The sequence below is a fragment of the Diospyros lotus genome, chromosome 5 (assembly GCF_014633365.1).
Source record: "Diospyros lotus cultivar Yz01 chromosome 5, ASM1463336v1, whole genome shotgun sequence".
Classification (NCBI taxonomy): domain Eukaryota; kingdom Viridiplantae; phylum Streptophyta; class Magnoliopsida; order Ericales; family Ebenaceae; genus Diospyros; species Diospyros lotus.
The window spans coordinates 41,056,018-41,071,951 of NC_068342.1; the positions used below are offsets into that span (position 1 = coordinate 41,056,018).

At 41.5% G+C, this 15,934-nt stretch overlaps 2 protein-coding genes across 3 annotated transcripts; both read left to right on the plus strand.

Moving 5' to 3' along the window:
• The first annotated feature begins 123 nt into the window (after positions 1 to 123).
• Positions 124 to 2,688, plus strand: LOC127802274 (uncharacterized). The gene has a single exon (XM_052337989.1). The coding sequence runs from the start codon at positions 124 to 126 to the stop codon at positions 2,686 to 2,688; it is 2,565 nt and encodes an 854-aa protein (XP_052193949.1).
• Positions 2,689 to 12,253: 9,565 nt separating this feature from the next.
• LOC127801542 (nicotinamidase 1-like) lies at positions 12,254 to 14,917 on the plus strand. 2 transcript variants are annotated; one of them, XM_052336767.1, is made up of 5 exons: positions 12,254 to 12,568; positions 12,692 to 12,875; positions 12,979 to 13,112; positions 13,613 to 13,798; positions 14,606 to 14,917. In XM_052336767.1, exons 1-5 carry the CDS (start codon positions 12,428 to 12,430, stop codon positions 14,729 to 14,731), a joined length of 771 nt encoding a protein of 256 aa, XP_052192727.1. In that variant the 5' UTR covers positions 12,254 to 12,427; the 3' UTR covers positions 14,732 to 14,917. The 2 variants fall into 2 exon arrangements, with proteins under 2 accessions (XP_052192727.1, XP_052192728.1); XM_052336768.1 differs by having other exon boundaries at positions 12,265 to 12,568; positions 14,633 to 14,917.
• Positions 14,918 to 15,934: the final 1,017 nt, after the last annotated feature.

Below are 15,934 nucleotides of genomic sequence, written 5' to 3' on the forward strand. Positions count from 1 at the left end.
ACATCATTCATTACAGAAAAAGGGACATATTGTTACCGAGTTATGCCATTCGGGCTCAAGAACGCGGGGGCCACTTATCAACGCATGGTGAATAAAGTTTTTAAGGAATTATTGGGTGATACAATGGAAGCATATGTCGATGATATGATCGTGAAAAGTCGGGAGAAGGAATCGCATGTTAAAAAGCTGGCACGAGTGCTTGGAGTCTTTAGGCAATACAAAATGCGCCTAAACCCAGCAAAATGTGCATTCGGCGTTCAGTTTGGAAAATTCTTAGGATATATGATCACACAAAGGGGCATCGAGGCGAACCCCGAAAAGATACAAGCGATACTAGATATGGAACCCCCAACATCAATTAAGGAAGTGCAGCGGCTGACAGGTCGAATGGCGGCTCTTGGGCGTTTCCTCTCCAAATCGGCCGAAAGGGAACTCCCGTTTCTTCAGACGTTAAGGACAAGGAAAAAGTTTGAGTGGACGGAGCAATGCCAAGAGTCATTTGAGGCATTAAAAGAGTACTTGAAGGAAGTCCCTTTATTGACTCGACCTGAAACTGGGGAAATGTTATATTTGTACTTGGGTGTAAGTGACAAAGCAGTAAGCGCAGTACTGATTAAAAAAGAAGGGCAGGTGGATCGACCAGTGTACTACGTCAGTAAGGTTCTACAAGGGCCAGAAACGCGTTATCCCTTCACAGAAAAGGTGGCACTGGCCCTATTGAACGCCTCCAGAAAGTTGAGGCCATATTTCCAAGCTCACTCCATTAGCGTACTAACAGACCAACCATTACGAGGCATTTTGCAAAAGCCTGAGTGTTCCGGTCGTCTCACCAAATGGTCCATTGAGTTGAGTGAATATGACATACAATATCATCCTAGGCAGGCTATAAAAGGGCAAGCATTGGCAGACTTTATTGTCGAATGTACACCCTCCAAGGAGGCCAAGGAAATGAGCATAACAGAGTGGTTACTGTTTGTTGATGGGGCTGCCAGTTCCCAAGGGAGTGGAGCGGGAATAGTGCTTATCCCACCAGAAGGAGAATCCCTTGAATACTCTCTAAGATTCGCTTTTCCAAGTTCGAATAATGTGGCCGAGTATGAGGCACTAATCGCTGGTTTGAGGTTAGCCCGAAAACTTGAGGTAACACAATTGATAGCTCACAGCGATTCTCAACTGATCGTTCAGCAATACTACGGGCAGTACGAGACTAGAGAGCCGGCCATGGGACAGTATCTCCAGAAAGTCAAGGCACTCGCACAGTTGTTCGAAAGTTTCCGGCTAGTACAGATAAACAGATCCCTTAATGGCCATGCAGACGCTTTATCCAAATTAGCATCCACTAAAGAAACTACTGGGAGAACAGTATATGTGGAAGTCCTTCAACAACCAAGTATAGAAGAATCTGAAGTAGCATGTATTGAGAATAGTAGCGACTGGAGAACCCCGTTCTACAAATATTTGACCTCGGGAGAATTACCGGCAGACCCAAAAGAGGCTAAGAAAATTAAGTTCAGAGGAGCTCGTTTCACAATAATAGATGGGATGCTATACAAGCGAGCGCACACTATGCCACTCCTCAAATGCTTAGGCCCTCGGGAAACCAATTATGCTTTGACTGAGGTTCACAGTGGAGTATGCGGTGAGCATCTCGGAGGAAGGGCCCTTGCGGCCAAAATCCTAAGAGCAGGCTTTTTCTGGCCCACATTACAACATGATGCTCAAGCAAAGGTCAAAGAGTGTGATAAATGTCAGAGGCACGCCCCGATTCATTCTGCTCCGATATCGCAACTACAACCCACATTCCAGCCCATTCCATTCGCTCAATGGGGCTTGGATATTCTCGGCCCATTTCCGCAAGCTACAGGGCAAAGGAAATTCCTTTTAGTGGCAACGGATTATTTTACCAAGTGGATTGAAGCTGAAGCCCTAGCCACCATCAGTGCGAGGAAAGTAGAGGCCATGGTATGGAAAGACATTGTATGTCGATTTGGAATCCCACGAGTCATTAACACCGATCATGGAAAGCAGTTTGATTGTGATTCTTTCCGAAATTTTTGCAAAGGCTTGGACATTCAGCTAAGGATTTCTTCAGTAGCATATCCCCAAGCTAACGGACAAGCAGAAGTCAGCAACAGAACAATTTTACACGGCTTGAAAACTCGGCTAGAAGGCGCAAAGGGAGCATGGGTGGATGAATTGCCTACCGTCTTGTGGGCCTACCGAACAACCAGTCGGGTCTCAACAGGTGAAACGCCTTTTAACCTGGTGTACGGAACAGAAGCTTTGATTCCTGTGGAAATCTCGTGCAGATCACCCCGATTGGATGCTTTTGATAAATGTGACGGTTCGAAAAACTCTGATTCATTAAAAGAGAGTCTTGATCTCATCGAGGAACAGAGAGACAGGGCGGCGGTACGAATCGCTGCCTATCATAAAAGGGTTGCCAACTATTACAACTCTCGTGTAAGGAGCCGACCTCTCAAGAAGGGAGATTTGATCCTCAGAAAATCAGCCATCACCAATGCACACCGAGAGGATGGAAAATTTCGAGCAAATTGGGAAGGGCCGTACCGCATTCAAGAAATGATAGGTCCTAGTACCTGTATCCTCCAAACGCTCCAGGGTGAAACCATGGATAAAACTTGGAGCACCAACCACCTGAAATTATATTCCCCTTCGGACATGTAACGCAATAATAATATGAACCCGAAGAGGGACCGTGGACGTAGGCACATTTTGCCGAACCACGTAAAATGCTTGTGTTTTCCCTTTCTTTATTATTCAAGGCAAAGGAAAGAGAACGACCCGCTATGGGTCCCTTCTCGCAAAAAAAAAAATATATATATATATATAATAATAATAATAATAAATAAAATAAAGCCCTTTTTTATTGCTTCCCCGCAGAACAATAAGGCAAGTCTTGCCCGGAGGTGAAAAAATCAAATGGCATTAGCAAGCAAATTAATGTCCCGCTAGTAAGATATTCTACTAAGCCCGATAATAATGCAAAAGGCCCTGCCGCATAATACGCTATGAGAAAAGCACGGCTCAATAGGCCCGACGACTACGATAGCCGTCCTGCCTCAAAGCCAAGCGGCCCGGTCTAGCGAAGTGACAAATATGTCCACAGCACCCCCTCAACATTGAAATCAAAAAGGTTATCCCGCTAGCCTACTCAACTGGCCTGGCTCGATAACAGGAACAAGGAATGGCCAAAGGACCACTATGGGCTGAAACGCCCATAGTCCACCTTATGGCATGAAGAGTCTAAAACCCTAAGGTCGGAACCAGACTTTCGATGGGAGATAATAGTAAAAATCAGCAAGCTGTAACTACTGTTTAAGAAAAAAGACGAATCTTATTCATACAAAAGATACTTCACTCAACAGAAAAAAAGCTACTACACCTAAAAAAAAAAAAAAAAAAAAAAAAAAAAAAAAAAAAAGGAAGAAGAAGAAGAAGAAAATGAGGGGTCTATTCTAAGTCCGCTTCCTCCTGCCAGAACTGGGAGCACCGCTACTCGGAGCAGATGGGACCTCCCCTTCTCCTTGGCCCAAGGATGCAATAACTGTGTCATCAGCTGTGGGTAGGGCATCTGTCATCTCCACTTCCTCTGAGGCGAAGGCATACGGCTCCCACGGCCCCGACAAGTTCTCCAGATTATCAACTAAACGAGCATTCAAATAAGCCCTGGGACTAGTGGGATCAGGATCATTATATCTTCGCCAGTCAGGAACATCAGACTCCTCAACCTCATCAGTATAGACCAATTCAGGGAACTGTTCTCCTGGGCGTTTTAATTCCAGATACGAGCGTGCGAGATAGAATCCATACTTCGTGAAGCAGCCCCCATAACTGATCTTTCTCTCCTGACAGTCCGTTGAAAGGCGATAGTCCTTCACAGCCTTCTCCTGTGCTGCTAAAATCTCTTCCTTCCTGCGGTCCTTGAGCGACCTATATTGCTTCTTCTGACGAGCAAGCTCGTCTACCCTCAAAGAATGCTCTTGCAAAAGGTTTTCATGAGTTTCCTTAACTCCTAAAAGCTCTCTCGTCAGCGATTCCTTGCTATTCCGGAGATCCACTATCTCCCCCTTTATGCTTGACGATTCACCATCAGCTTCCGCCAGCTTGGAACGCATGTCTTCTACCTCTCGGTTCAGCTTTCTGATATCGGCTTGATAGCAACGCTCGTGATCCCTCCACTTTATCGCGTTTTCTCTTGCCTCCGCTTTCTCTTGTTCTGCTCGATGATGATAAGCTCTCCCGATGGCGTTGGATATCACCAACCCCTGAACCCCCTGGGTGCAAGCAATGTATTAGAAGACCAACAACCAAGTCAGATGGCAAATATAACATATAGGCACAATAAAGGCATCCTACCTCAATAATCTTTTGCTCAGGAGAGTTGGCGACGCTAGGCCAATTGCCAAAAAAATTCTGCTCATCTTGAGGGAGCACGGTAGCATACATCATCCTGGCACCCACCCCCGGGTCCTTTATAGAGTCTGAATCAATCAGCCCGGGCTGCACCTGGAAGTGGTCACCCCTCACTCTAGTGCTGTTAGGAATTGGCACGGAATTCCGTCTAGGTTCAGCAATGGGAGGAAGAATAGGCCTAAAGTCAGGGAGCTCAGCCTTTAGCTTTCGTCGTTCCCTACGAAAAGGGACAAAAGGTTGGCGACTCTCCTCCCTGATTCTATCAAGCTCGCTGCCAAAAGAAGAGCGAGAGCTGCCGGTCCCCTTCCTTCGTGAGCCAGAAGCATCGGTTAGACGTGGTTCCCCGAGGGCGACTTCGGGGACAGAAAGGTCTGACATGGAAAGGCCTGAAGTGGGAACCGAGGGTTCAGGACAAGAAAGGCTGGGCAAGACACTCACCTCGGACCTCTTCACTTTTAGACGCCTTCGAGACGAGCTAGGAACTGGCGGAGGAAGAAGGCTAGGATCGGGAATGTCAGACGGAGGCCCCTGCGACAAGTCATGGAGCGCTTGAGGAGGAGGTTGTTGATCTTGCTCACCAGCCTGTTGAGAATTCCTACCACGTCGTCTGAGCGTCTGTTCCTTGAATATGTTCATATCGTCTACAAAACAAGAGATAAAAGTCAACCACTTGCATGGATAATCTCTACAATTTCGGGGGTCTACCCTCAGAAGAAGAATAACCAAGAAAGACCATACTCCCTAGAGATCTTCCCTCTTCCTCGGGGCCCTCGTCCTCTTCCTCGCCGCCCTCTTCCTCCTCAACTTGTAAGGCGTCCTCGGGCATAGCCAGTGGTGGCACAAAAGCGAGAGTGGAGGTCCCGGGCATGTCTTCAAGCCGAACACCCCACCCTGCGGCAGCAATATTTTCTGAGGTAAGCAGGTCGGGTAGATTACAAGTGCCAAGGGCACATAATCTCTCAATTACTCGGCGATAGACAGCCCGGGAAATCCCGATGTCATCAAGCTTCTCCGACCAAAAGTCCCGCTCATTATCCCAACACCAACGAAGCGGTGCTTTCCAGCTAGGAGGAGGCTCGACCACAATCCATCGGGACTCGAAGTCCACCTTATTTTGGAGCTTTTGAAATAGAGGAGATAAACCCACAATCCTTTGAAGTGTGAAAAAGACGCCCCTCCGTTCGACCCTCCTCAACCTATAGAAGCAACTGAACAACTCTACGGAAGGAGGCACTTGGATCATATGGCAAAGGATGGTGAATCCTACTAACTGACCCCAACCGTTAGGATGAAGTTGAGCAGGGACAATGCAATGATAATCGAGCCACTCCATGCCAAAGCTAGACAAGGGGAAACGAAGACCTGCTCTTAAAGAAGCTAAATATACCCCGAAGCCATGTCCCCCTACCATAGCGGTACTTGTCTCCTCAGGCGTAGGAAGTCTAATGTGATGATCAATTGGGATATGGAAACGAGACTGTATCCCAGCTAATTCTCTCCCCTTCACCGAGGACCGTCGTCCCAAAGATATATATACATTGGGAGCAGGAGGTGGAGGTGGTAAAGCATTCTTAAAACGGCCTATGTTGAGTGCTTAAATCCTAAGGCGCGACTGCGAAAAGCAAATTTTTCAAGCGAGTTATGACTCCTGGGGGTCACAAAAGACTAAGGGCAAGACCCATGGGTGAGGGTCACGCCCAGATGGTAAAGAGACCCATGAGAAGACTCGCGCATGGTTAAGGCCAATAATTAAATCTATGGGTGAGGTCACGAAAGACTAAGGGCAAGACCCATGGGTGAGGTTACGAAAGACTAAGGGCAGGACCCATGCGTGAGGGTCACGCCCAGATGGTAAAGAGACCCATGAGAAGACTCGCGCATGGTTAAGGCCAATAATTAAATCTATGGGTGAGGTCACGAAAGACTAAGGGCAAGACCCATGGGTGAGGTTACGAAAGACTAAGGGCAGGACCCATGGGTGAGGGTCACGCCCAGATGGTAAAGAGACCCATGAGAAGACTCGCGCATGGTTAAGGCCAATAATTAAACCTATGGGTGAGGTCACGAAAGACTAAGGGCAAGACCCATGGGTGAGGTTACGAAAGACTAAGGGCAAGACCCATGGGTGAGGGTCACGCTTAGATAATGAAGAAAACCACGAGTAGACTCACGCATGGATGAGGTAAATAACAAGACCCATGGATGAGGGTTACGAGAAGCTACGACCAGCAATTGGACCCATGGATGAAGAAGTATACCGTGAAGAAGCTTGGGATGCTGAGAGGATCCTCACGAGACAGTAGTTGAACAATGAAAAAAGTGAAAGACCAAGTCATCCTTTTATAGTGGTCCTGAGAAGGCATTGTAGAAAGAATAAAGCCGAAAGACTTAGAAGAGGCGGACACGGAAGAGAACCTTCTCCTCAAGATGAAATGAAAGTGGTCTCTTGTAAGAAGAGTTGCAGCATAAGCAAAATACTCTTTCTCCTGAGATTTTCTACAGAAAGAGTAGGGAGCAATTGTTATGCGTGAAGATACTGAAGAGCGATGCAAAGCCTGGCAGCCTGAAAAAGTGCCATGTGGCGACCTAAGGAAGCGCCACGTGGCGGCCTGAGGAAGCGCCACGCGGCAGAAGGAGGCCACCCAGGGGCGCGGGCGCGCCTAGCGCGGCCCTCGGCGCTCGCCCGGCCAAGCAGCGCGCGGCGCGAGCGCAACTGGGCGGGCGCACGGCCGCGCGCGCGCAGCCGCGCGCGCCCCTGCACAAGGGCGGCCGCGCGCATTTGCGCGCGGCCCTCCCCCCGAGAGAGGGTCACTCGGGGGTGAGGTACCCCCGAGTGCCCCCACCCGGGGGCGCCCAGCTGCGCGGGCGCAGCTGGGCGCGCGCGCAGCCGCGCACGCCCCTGCACAAGGGCGGCCGCGCGCATTTGCGCGCGGCCCTCCCCCCGAGAGAGGGTCACTCGGGGGTGAGGTACCCCCGAGTGCCCCCACCCGGGGGCGCCCAGCTGGGCGCGCGCACGGCCGAGCGCGCCCCTGCACAAGGGCGGCCGCGCGCATTTGCGCGCGGTCCTCCCCCCCGAGAGAGGGTCACTCGGGGGTGAGGTACCCCCGAGTGCACCCCCCCCTGCGCACAGGCGGCCCCGCGCGCCCTTGCCAGCAGGCGGCCGCGCACATCTTGCTCGTGGCCGCCCGCGCACGCAGCCGCCCGTGGGCGCAGCCGCTCGCACGGACAGCCTCCCGCGCGCGCCCTCGCGCACGCCCCCCTTTCGCACCCGGTTTCGTGCACTTGCGCGCGCGACCCCTCGTGCTCTCCTTGCCTGCACTCATGCAAACCCCCGGGTGAGGGTCACCCAAGGCGCCGCACTGACAGCCACGTGCCACGTGCCCCCTATCTTTGCACCACCGCCTCCAAGAAAGTCGGCCTGAGACTATTCTCGCGAGACTTGGTCAAAGCCTCTCCGAGATTCTTGCCACAAAACTCGGAGCACGCGACACATGGATGCCCCTCTTGTTGCTATAAATAGGAGGTCAGTTCCCCTCATTCGGTATGCAATCTCTGGTTCTCGCATTTACTCTCTTACTTTCGAATACTCAATTTCTACGGTGATCTAACTTAAGCATCGGAGGGTCCGCGCGGGGACTTTCGCCCGCGCTCCTAACCGATTCTTTCTCTGATAGGTCATCCATTGCTCAGAAACACCTCCGGAAACTCATCCATCGCTCAGAAACGCCCTACGAGACTCACCCATCGCTGCCACATTACCCCGGGAGACTCACTCATCGCTCAGATACGCCATACGAGGGTCATCCATCGGTGGTTTCCCATTTTATAAATTTTATTGTTGTAATCGTGTAACAACAACTAGTTATTAATATTTCAAAATCGTTTCTTATACGTCACTCATTAGTTACTGAACTTTAAGTTCACAAGTGACGGATGAGAAACAATTTTGAAATATTAATGACTGACAGGTAACATTTCAAAGTTCAGTGACCAGATAATAATATAATACAAAATTAAGTAATTATTGGTGTTATTAATCCCTAATGCTTGTCTGAGGCAATAAAATATATTAATAAATGGTCAACAGTGAATAATATAAGTTACATCTCTTTATCTGTACGGGACATGCTTCTCGTATAGGCCAGTCAATATGAGATGTTAGGTATTATTTCAAAGATTCTCATAGGGGTGTTCAAAAAAATCGGTGAACGGCGGAAATCGGCTAAACCAAACCAAACCAAATTGAACCGGTCGATTTTTTTTTTTTTTTACAGTCCAAAACGGTTTGGTGGTTGTACAAACTACACGGTTTACGATTTGTATGGTTGGCCGCCCAAGAAAATATAAAAAAATATATAAAAAATATATTATTATAAAAATCACCCCTACAACCCTTATTATTATAAAAATCTTCTTATATTTTTATAATAATATATAACAAGTTTATAATAATATATAACTATTATAATTGTCAAAGATTATAATAGTTTATAATAATATATAATTATTCTTTCCAATATTTTTATAATATATTATATGTTGTCAATAGTTATTTTCAAACCGCGATAAATCGTACCAAATCAGACCACAAATGCGGTGCGTTTTGGTCCAGTTTGGCCGCACCCAAACCAGACCGGGGTCTAATTTGATCAGAAAATCACACTAGCGATTTGACTTGCTGAAAATAGTTCAGATCAACCAAACTGCATCGTTAACATCCCTAAATTCTCGTGTATTCAATAGTTGTGGATTGAGTGATTCCTTGGCCAGATTATGATAGTAATAAACTTTCACAATGCATTTTAGATTATCTAAGAATTGGAATTCAATAATTGAATATTTTGATTTATCTAATAAATTATGACGTGTTATTGTATTGTGATTTAAAGATAGAAACACATGAGAGCTTGAGATTCATTATCGAGTTGCTTAACAAGTGATTTTTTTTCCTAATAGTGTCAACACATTCGTTATTTAAGACATTATAGAAAACTTTTACTAAAGCACTTATGATATTGTCGTTAATTTTTTTATTAAATTATATATAAATAATTAATCAAAAAAAACCTAAATACTAAACTCAAATTAGTAAATTATAGGGGTATATAAAAATGATTGCAAGCTCACATATCCGATTCTTTTTACAAATTTATAATTTTATCAAATTTCTTTAATTTCGACAATTAAATTCAAATTAGATCAATTGAGTATAATTTTATCTAATATATAAAATCGAGTGTATTGATACTTACTTGTCATACCAAATGCTATATAATAATAATAATATTTGTAGGATCTGCAAATATACATAAGTAGAAAAAGAACAAAATATAACTTATTGCACATTATCCGTTTATTTATTTTTATTTTTTTTTTTTTTTTACTTATGTGTATATGCAAATTTCCCAAATATTATTATTTTTATATAAAACTTGACATAGCAAGTCAACACGAACATAATATCTTTAAATCGATTTTACATATTAGATAAAATTACATTCAATTAAATTAATTTAAATTTAATTATCAAAATTAAAAAGATTGAATAAAATTACAAATTAAGAAAAAAATAAATTATTTTGATGATTAACCCTTTTAATTATATTTAAAAGTTAGATTTTTAATACACTTGTCTTATGGATTGAGGAGACTTATTCCTAACGTTTTTTGTCACAATAGATGAGAAAAGAGTTTTTAGAAGTAGTAGTAAATTGTGACCGTCGATAAGACTAGATCTGGTGGGATGGAATTATTTTGATACTTAGCTAAATTTATATTTGTATATTTTTTGTGTAATTATTTAATTTTTTTGTTATTTTAATTACATTTTTAGACTTTTTTTTTTTTTTTGTGTTAGCTTAGTTCTGATATTTTGAGATTTTTTCGTGTGACAATTCAATTTTTTTATTATTTTAATTATAATTTTATATTTACATTTTTGAATAAATTTAATTCTTGTACTTTGATATATAACATGTCATAGTATAAAAGTTAAATTGATTCGAAAATACAAGTATAAAGATATAATCGAAATAATGAAAAAATTTGAATTGTCATACACAAAAAAAAAATCAAAATATAAGAGTTAAATTGATTCAAAAGTTCAAGTATAAGGGTATAATCGAAATAATAAAAAAATAAATAATTAAATATATATATAAAAGCATAAAAACAAAAATAAGAATTTGATGTTCATACTTTCATTGCTCATATTACACACAATGATGGTCCAAGCCATGTGAACAATCTTTAATAGGTTATACTACAGGACTAAACAGCCTTACAGAGAGGCTTATAGAAGATGGTCGAAAAGACTAAAACACCCTCGCCCAAAATATAAATTTTTAATGGATGCCAATATCAACTCTCGCATCTCTCCTCTCTCACTTCTCCCATGGTCGCCGACTGCCGCGCCTCGTCTCGTTGCCTTGTCGCTCGTCGCTCAAGCGAGAGAGGAGAGAGACAAGGGTTGGGCGCACGACCATAGGAGAAGGAGAAGAGTAGAGAGGCAAAGGCTGAGCAGGGGCAATTTCGTCTTTTTGTCCACTTTTAGTAACCCTATTGATCATCTTCTATGGCTTTCAGATCCTTAATTTATGGACAATTAATAACAACATTATTGGTTCATTTACCCTTAAATTCCACCTAAACATAAACATGGCTAACTACTACCAACATTGCATATAAAGTCCAACACTCAAACTTAGGACCTCTACTTTTAAGGATACTAAAAAGCATTTTCAATATAATTATGATATTTTTAATAACACTTGTATATTAATGTGTTATATTTTTATGATATTAATATAAATGTTTAATATATTAATGCACAAATATTATCATAAATATCATAATTGAGTGTCTAAATAATATTTCCAAACTTGAGAAATTTTTAAATATATTATTATTTTTAAAATTATTTAATTAAATATTACATTGTAACATAATACCACAAAATTATCACATATTTTTCTACATTGAAAGAAAGAGCCATACAAGCGCGGAGTTGGGCAAGCAACAATGAGTTTGTCTCAATTTACTGAACGTAGTATATAGTAAAGAACGAGTTTGTCTCATCTTGTTATGTGCAAAATCAGATATAGTTTGTCTCATCCTCCTTTAAAGAAATCGTTGTTAAGAGCAATAAGTTGTTTATTGAATAAATACTATTCAAAACACATTAAATGGCATAAACAAAATTTGCTACCGAGAATAGTAAATTTTCCTTACCAAACTACACGCAATTAGGGGTGAGTAACATTTTAGTTAAACTAAAATAATCAAATTAAATTAGCCAAATTTTTTGGTTTAGTTTGGTTTAAGTTATAAGTTGGTTCGATTTAGTTTCAAGTTTGGCAATTTCAATTCTTTCAGTTTTTGTATTGAAAAAATCGAAATAATTGAACTGATTGAAATGTTAAAAATGATATCATTTTTTATTAAATTTTAGTTTTTTTTTTTTGCTCTTTTAGCCGATTTAATTTTTTCAATTTTTTGATTTCAACATCTATTTAATTAGTTTAGTTCAATTTTTAACACAAATTCAATCTATTCGATTTAAACAATTATCACCGAACCGATCAAAACTTAAGTCGACACCCCTGACGTGAAAAACTGATCTATTGATTCAAAAATACTATGTTAAAATATTAAAAATATCAAATTTAGTAGTATTTTAGTTAAATAATTTACAAATTAATAACATATTTAAAATTTTCACCTCCTTCCATTCCAAAATATAAAACCTCTTTGGACGGATTATGCACACTTTGTCAAAACTCTTGACTTTGCCAAACGGCGACAAGAACACATTACCAGACACTTTGGACAACCACGTGCCGGCACTTGGATCGGATAAGAACGAAGGCATTCATGGAAGACTCTTCCACCTATGGATAATAATCGATCCAGCCATAATTGAGCACCGTCTTGACGCGCAAAGATCTCTGTGATCGATTAATTAGGGTTTTTTTTTTTTTTTTCTGGAAAGATGGTGTTGCAGACAGTCGACATTCTGAAGAACGAACTTCCATTTGAGGAGGAATCGGTACTTCTCTCCGAAGATGTTGGAGCCGGCCTGGTTCTAGTGGACATCATTAATGGCTTCTGCACCGTGGGAGCCGGGAACCTGGTTCCTTAACTCAACCTCCTCTCTTATACGTTTCTGGTTCTTCGATCGATCGCAATTTTTTGCCGGCGACTTAGCTAGGGTTTTGTGGTGACGAAAGTTTATTGGTTGGTTGGTTCCTTGCAGGCGCCTAGAGAGCCGAACAGCCAGATCGCAGAGATGATCGGCGAATCAGCGAGGCTGGCCAAGGGTTTCTGCGACAAGAAATGGCCCGTTCTGGCGTTTCTCGACTCGCACAGTCCTGGAAAACTGGAACATCCTTATCCTCCTCACTGCATCGTCGGCTCGGATGAGTCGAATCTGGTTCCTGGTACTCGGTTTTCTCTGATTTCCCTTTTCTTGTTCGCTAATCGCTAGGATTTGCGAGACGTGCATATAATGGTGTTCTTCCATGAATACATGCATATATGCAGCTCTAAGGTGGTTGGAGGAAGAGGACAATGTAACGATCAGGCGCAAAGACTGCTACGATGGATATCTGGGTTCCATGGAGGAGGATGGTTCCAACGTGTTCGTAGATTGGGTGAAGGCCAACCAGATAACAACAGTGAGTGAGCTTTTGTTCAGCCAAACCCATATTTTTGTGCCTGTGAAGCTATAGTGTTTGTAGCTTTTAATCGGCTTATAAATAAGTTAGATTAACTAGAGAATGTGGTTTGGAATGATATTTTAAATTCAGACCTCTCTCTAATACATTTTTTCTTCTTGATTTCCTTTGTTTTCCCTCAATCCTCTCTCTCTCTCTTCTGTTAGTCCCTCCATTTCTACTCCCCCACCCCCCCAAAAAAATCCTCATAAATTCCCTTACAAACCCTAGTCTAAACCTAGGTGCATGACATAGGGGTAGCCTCATCAGCTATTCCATGCATAAGCCCCACTGATGCATGATCATTAGCGACAATTTAAGTGCCATTTGGACAAGACACGACAGAGACCTTTAATTCCTGCTCAAGCTTGGAGGCCTATGGCTATGGTATTAATTTCGTGTTTTAAGTTACTATATGTATGGTGGTATTGCCATTAGTGACAAGCAGTGCTTTTGTGTAGCTAGTGGTGGTGGGCATTTGCACGGACATCTGCGTGCTGGATTTCATTTGCTCAACAATATCGGCTAGAAACCGCGGTTTTCTGGCCCCTCTGGAGGAAGTAGTCGTCTACTCCCGCGGCTGCGCCACCTTCGACTTTCCGGTATCCGTTGCAAGCAATATCAAAGATGCCATAGCTCATCCTCAGGTAACCATATATATAATCCAACATTTTGTCTCGTCACAACAAGTCACTACCCTTTGGGTGCCCGTAACATATAATAATAGCCTACAAATCACGTACACCAAGCAATCGTATAAAAATCTATAAAGACGTTTGGATGCCAGTTATTGAGAAAAAATGCCTTATAAATCATGCCCACCAAGTGACTATATAACAATCTGTGAAGAGGTTTGGATGTTGATTGTTGAGAAATTAAACTGCCTTCTACACCCGGACCAAAATTTGAATTTATGAGGATTTGGAAGATCAAATCTATATTTTTATTCTTGTATTTTTATATTTTTTTCATATAATTTTAAATTTTTTATTATTTCAATTACACCTGATCTATATTTTAAAATCAATTTAATTTTTATATTTTAATTTTTTTTTATATACTAAATTGAATTTTTTATTATTTTGATTGTATCTTTAAATCTGTATTTTTAAATCAATTATCTAAATATTTCAATTACACCCATAGACCTGTAATTTTAAGTTAATTTAACTCATATGTTTTGACATAAATAAAGTGTGTTTTATATTTTATTATTTTATTTTATTTTTTTTACACATAAAAATATATAAATTAAATTAATTTTAAAATACAGGTTTATGAGTGTAATCTAAATATTTGAGTTGCCACAAAAAAAAAAAAAATTGATTCTAAAATGTAAGTATATAAAGTATAATCAAAAGAATAAAAAGTTAAATAATTATTAAAAAAATATAAAAGTAAAAGAGAGTAAAAATATAGATTTGGCAGAGTTTGAAAGCACAAATATCTTATAGGTGGTTGGCGTGATGTTGTGTTGGCAGGAGCTGATGCATCACGTAGGGCTCTACATGGCTAAAGGGAGAGGAGCCAAGATAGCTAGAGAAGTGGCATTTCAGAAGCCATGCCTGGCAGGTGCTTGAAGCTTTAATGGGCAAGTCTTGTGAGCAGTGTAGAATAGCCGCAGAACAATAAGATCAAGAGGGTATGATATGAGTAATATGTACCTGTAACAAGTCTCTCATAAACTAATGGGATCTATTTGCAGAAACATCTGTGTTCAGAGCTACAGAATCAGATGCATCACACAAGCAAACACATTCATCTCTTTTTTCTCGACTGTTGCAAGGCATAAATGCATCGACTAAGCCAAAAACTGAGTAGAATAGCAGCACAGTACAAAACTGAATTCGGTGGCACTAGAAGATTGGCATTGTTAGCAGATAAAATAAACAAGTCCATGCGCTGTTAAAGAAATGCTAGAATATCACTATTTCACAAGCTAAGCCCTAAAAATGCAAGAGCAATTAGAATGTCATGACACTATTCCTTCCTCTAGTCGGTGCCACCCCAAGCCGAAGTACCCTACACCCTCCTACAATCCAGTCCTTGGTAATGAGTGAATGTATGTACTAATATAACTCAGCTATCTTGTTTTGCACAAACTCAGTGCTTGTACGTGTCGAGATTAACCCACACCTTAACCCCCATATAACTTCTCCAATGAGTGCATCTACTTCTACATGCTGAAAGTACACGAGAGACTGAATCAATATATCCTTTTCCATCTCTTCTCTCCTTGAACAGCTCCAGCTCATTCATTTCACTGAATCTAAACCCTTCCACCATGGTAAGAAGAGCATAGAGCAATCAGTGAGTGAGTAGGGCTTGACAGGCCAGGCAGTTTTGCTCCTTCCCTTGACCTTCAATAAGCTAAATCTATATTTTTCCCCTATACTTTCACCTTTTTTTTTTATGTAGCCATCAAAATTTTTCATTATTTCGATTACACCATTAAACCTAATTTTTAAGTCAATTTAACACCTGCATTTTGACTTTTTTTGTGTGACAAACCAAACTTTTCATTATTTCAATTATACCCCTATACTTGTATTTTTGAGTCAATTTAACTCATATACTTTCATATATGAAAAAAAAATAATAATAAAATAATAAAGTACACGTCAAACTCTGTTTATGTCAAAGTACAAAAATTAAATTAATTTAAAAATATAAGTTCATGAGTGTAATCGAAGCAACGAAAAGTTCAAGTTGTCACATAAAAAAAATATTGGAAGTACAAGAGTTAAATTGACTCGAAAATACAAGTTCAAAGGTATAATCGA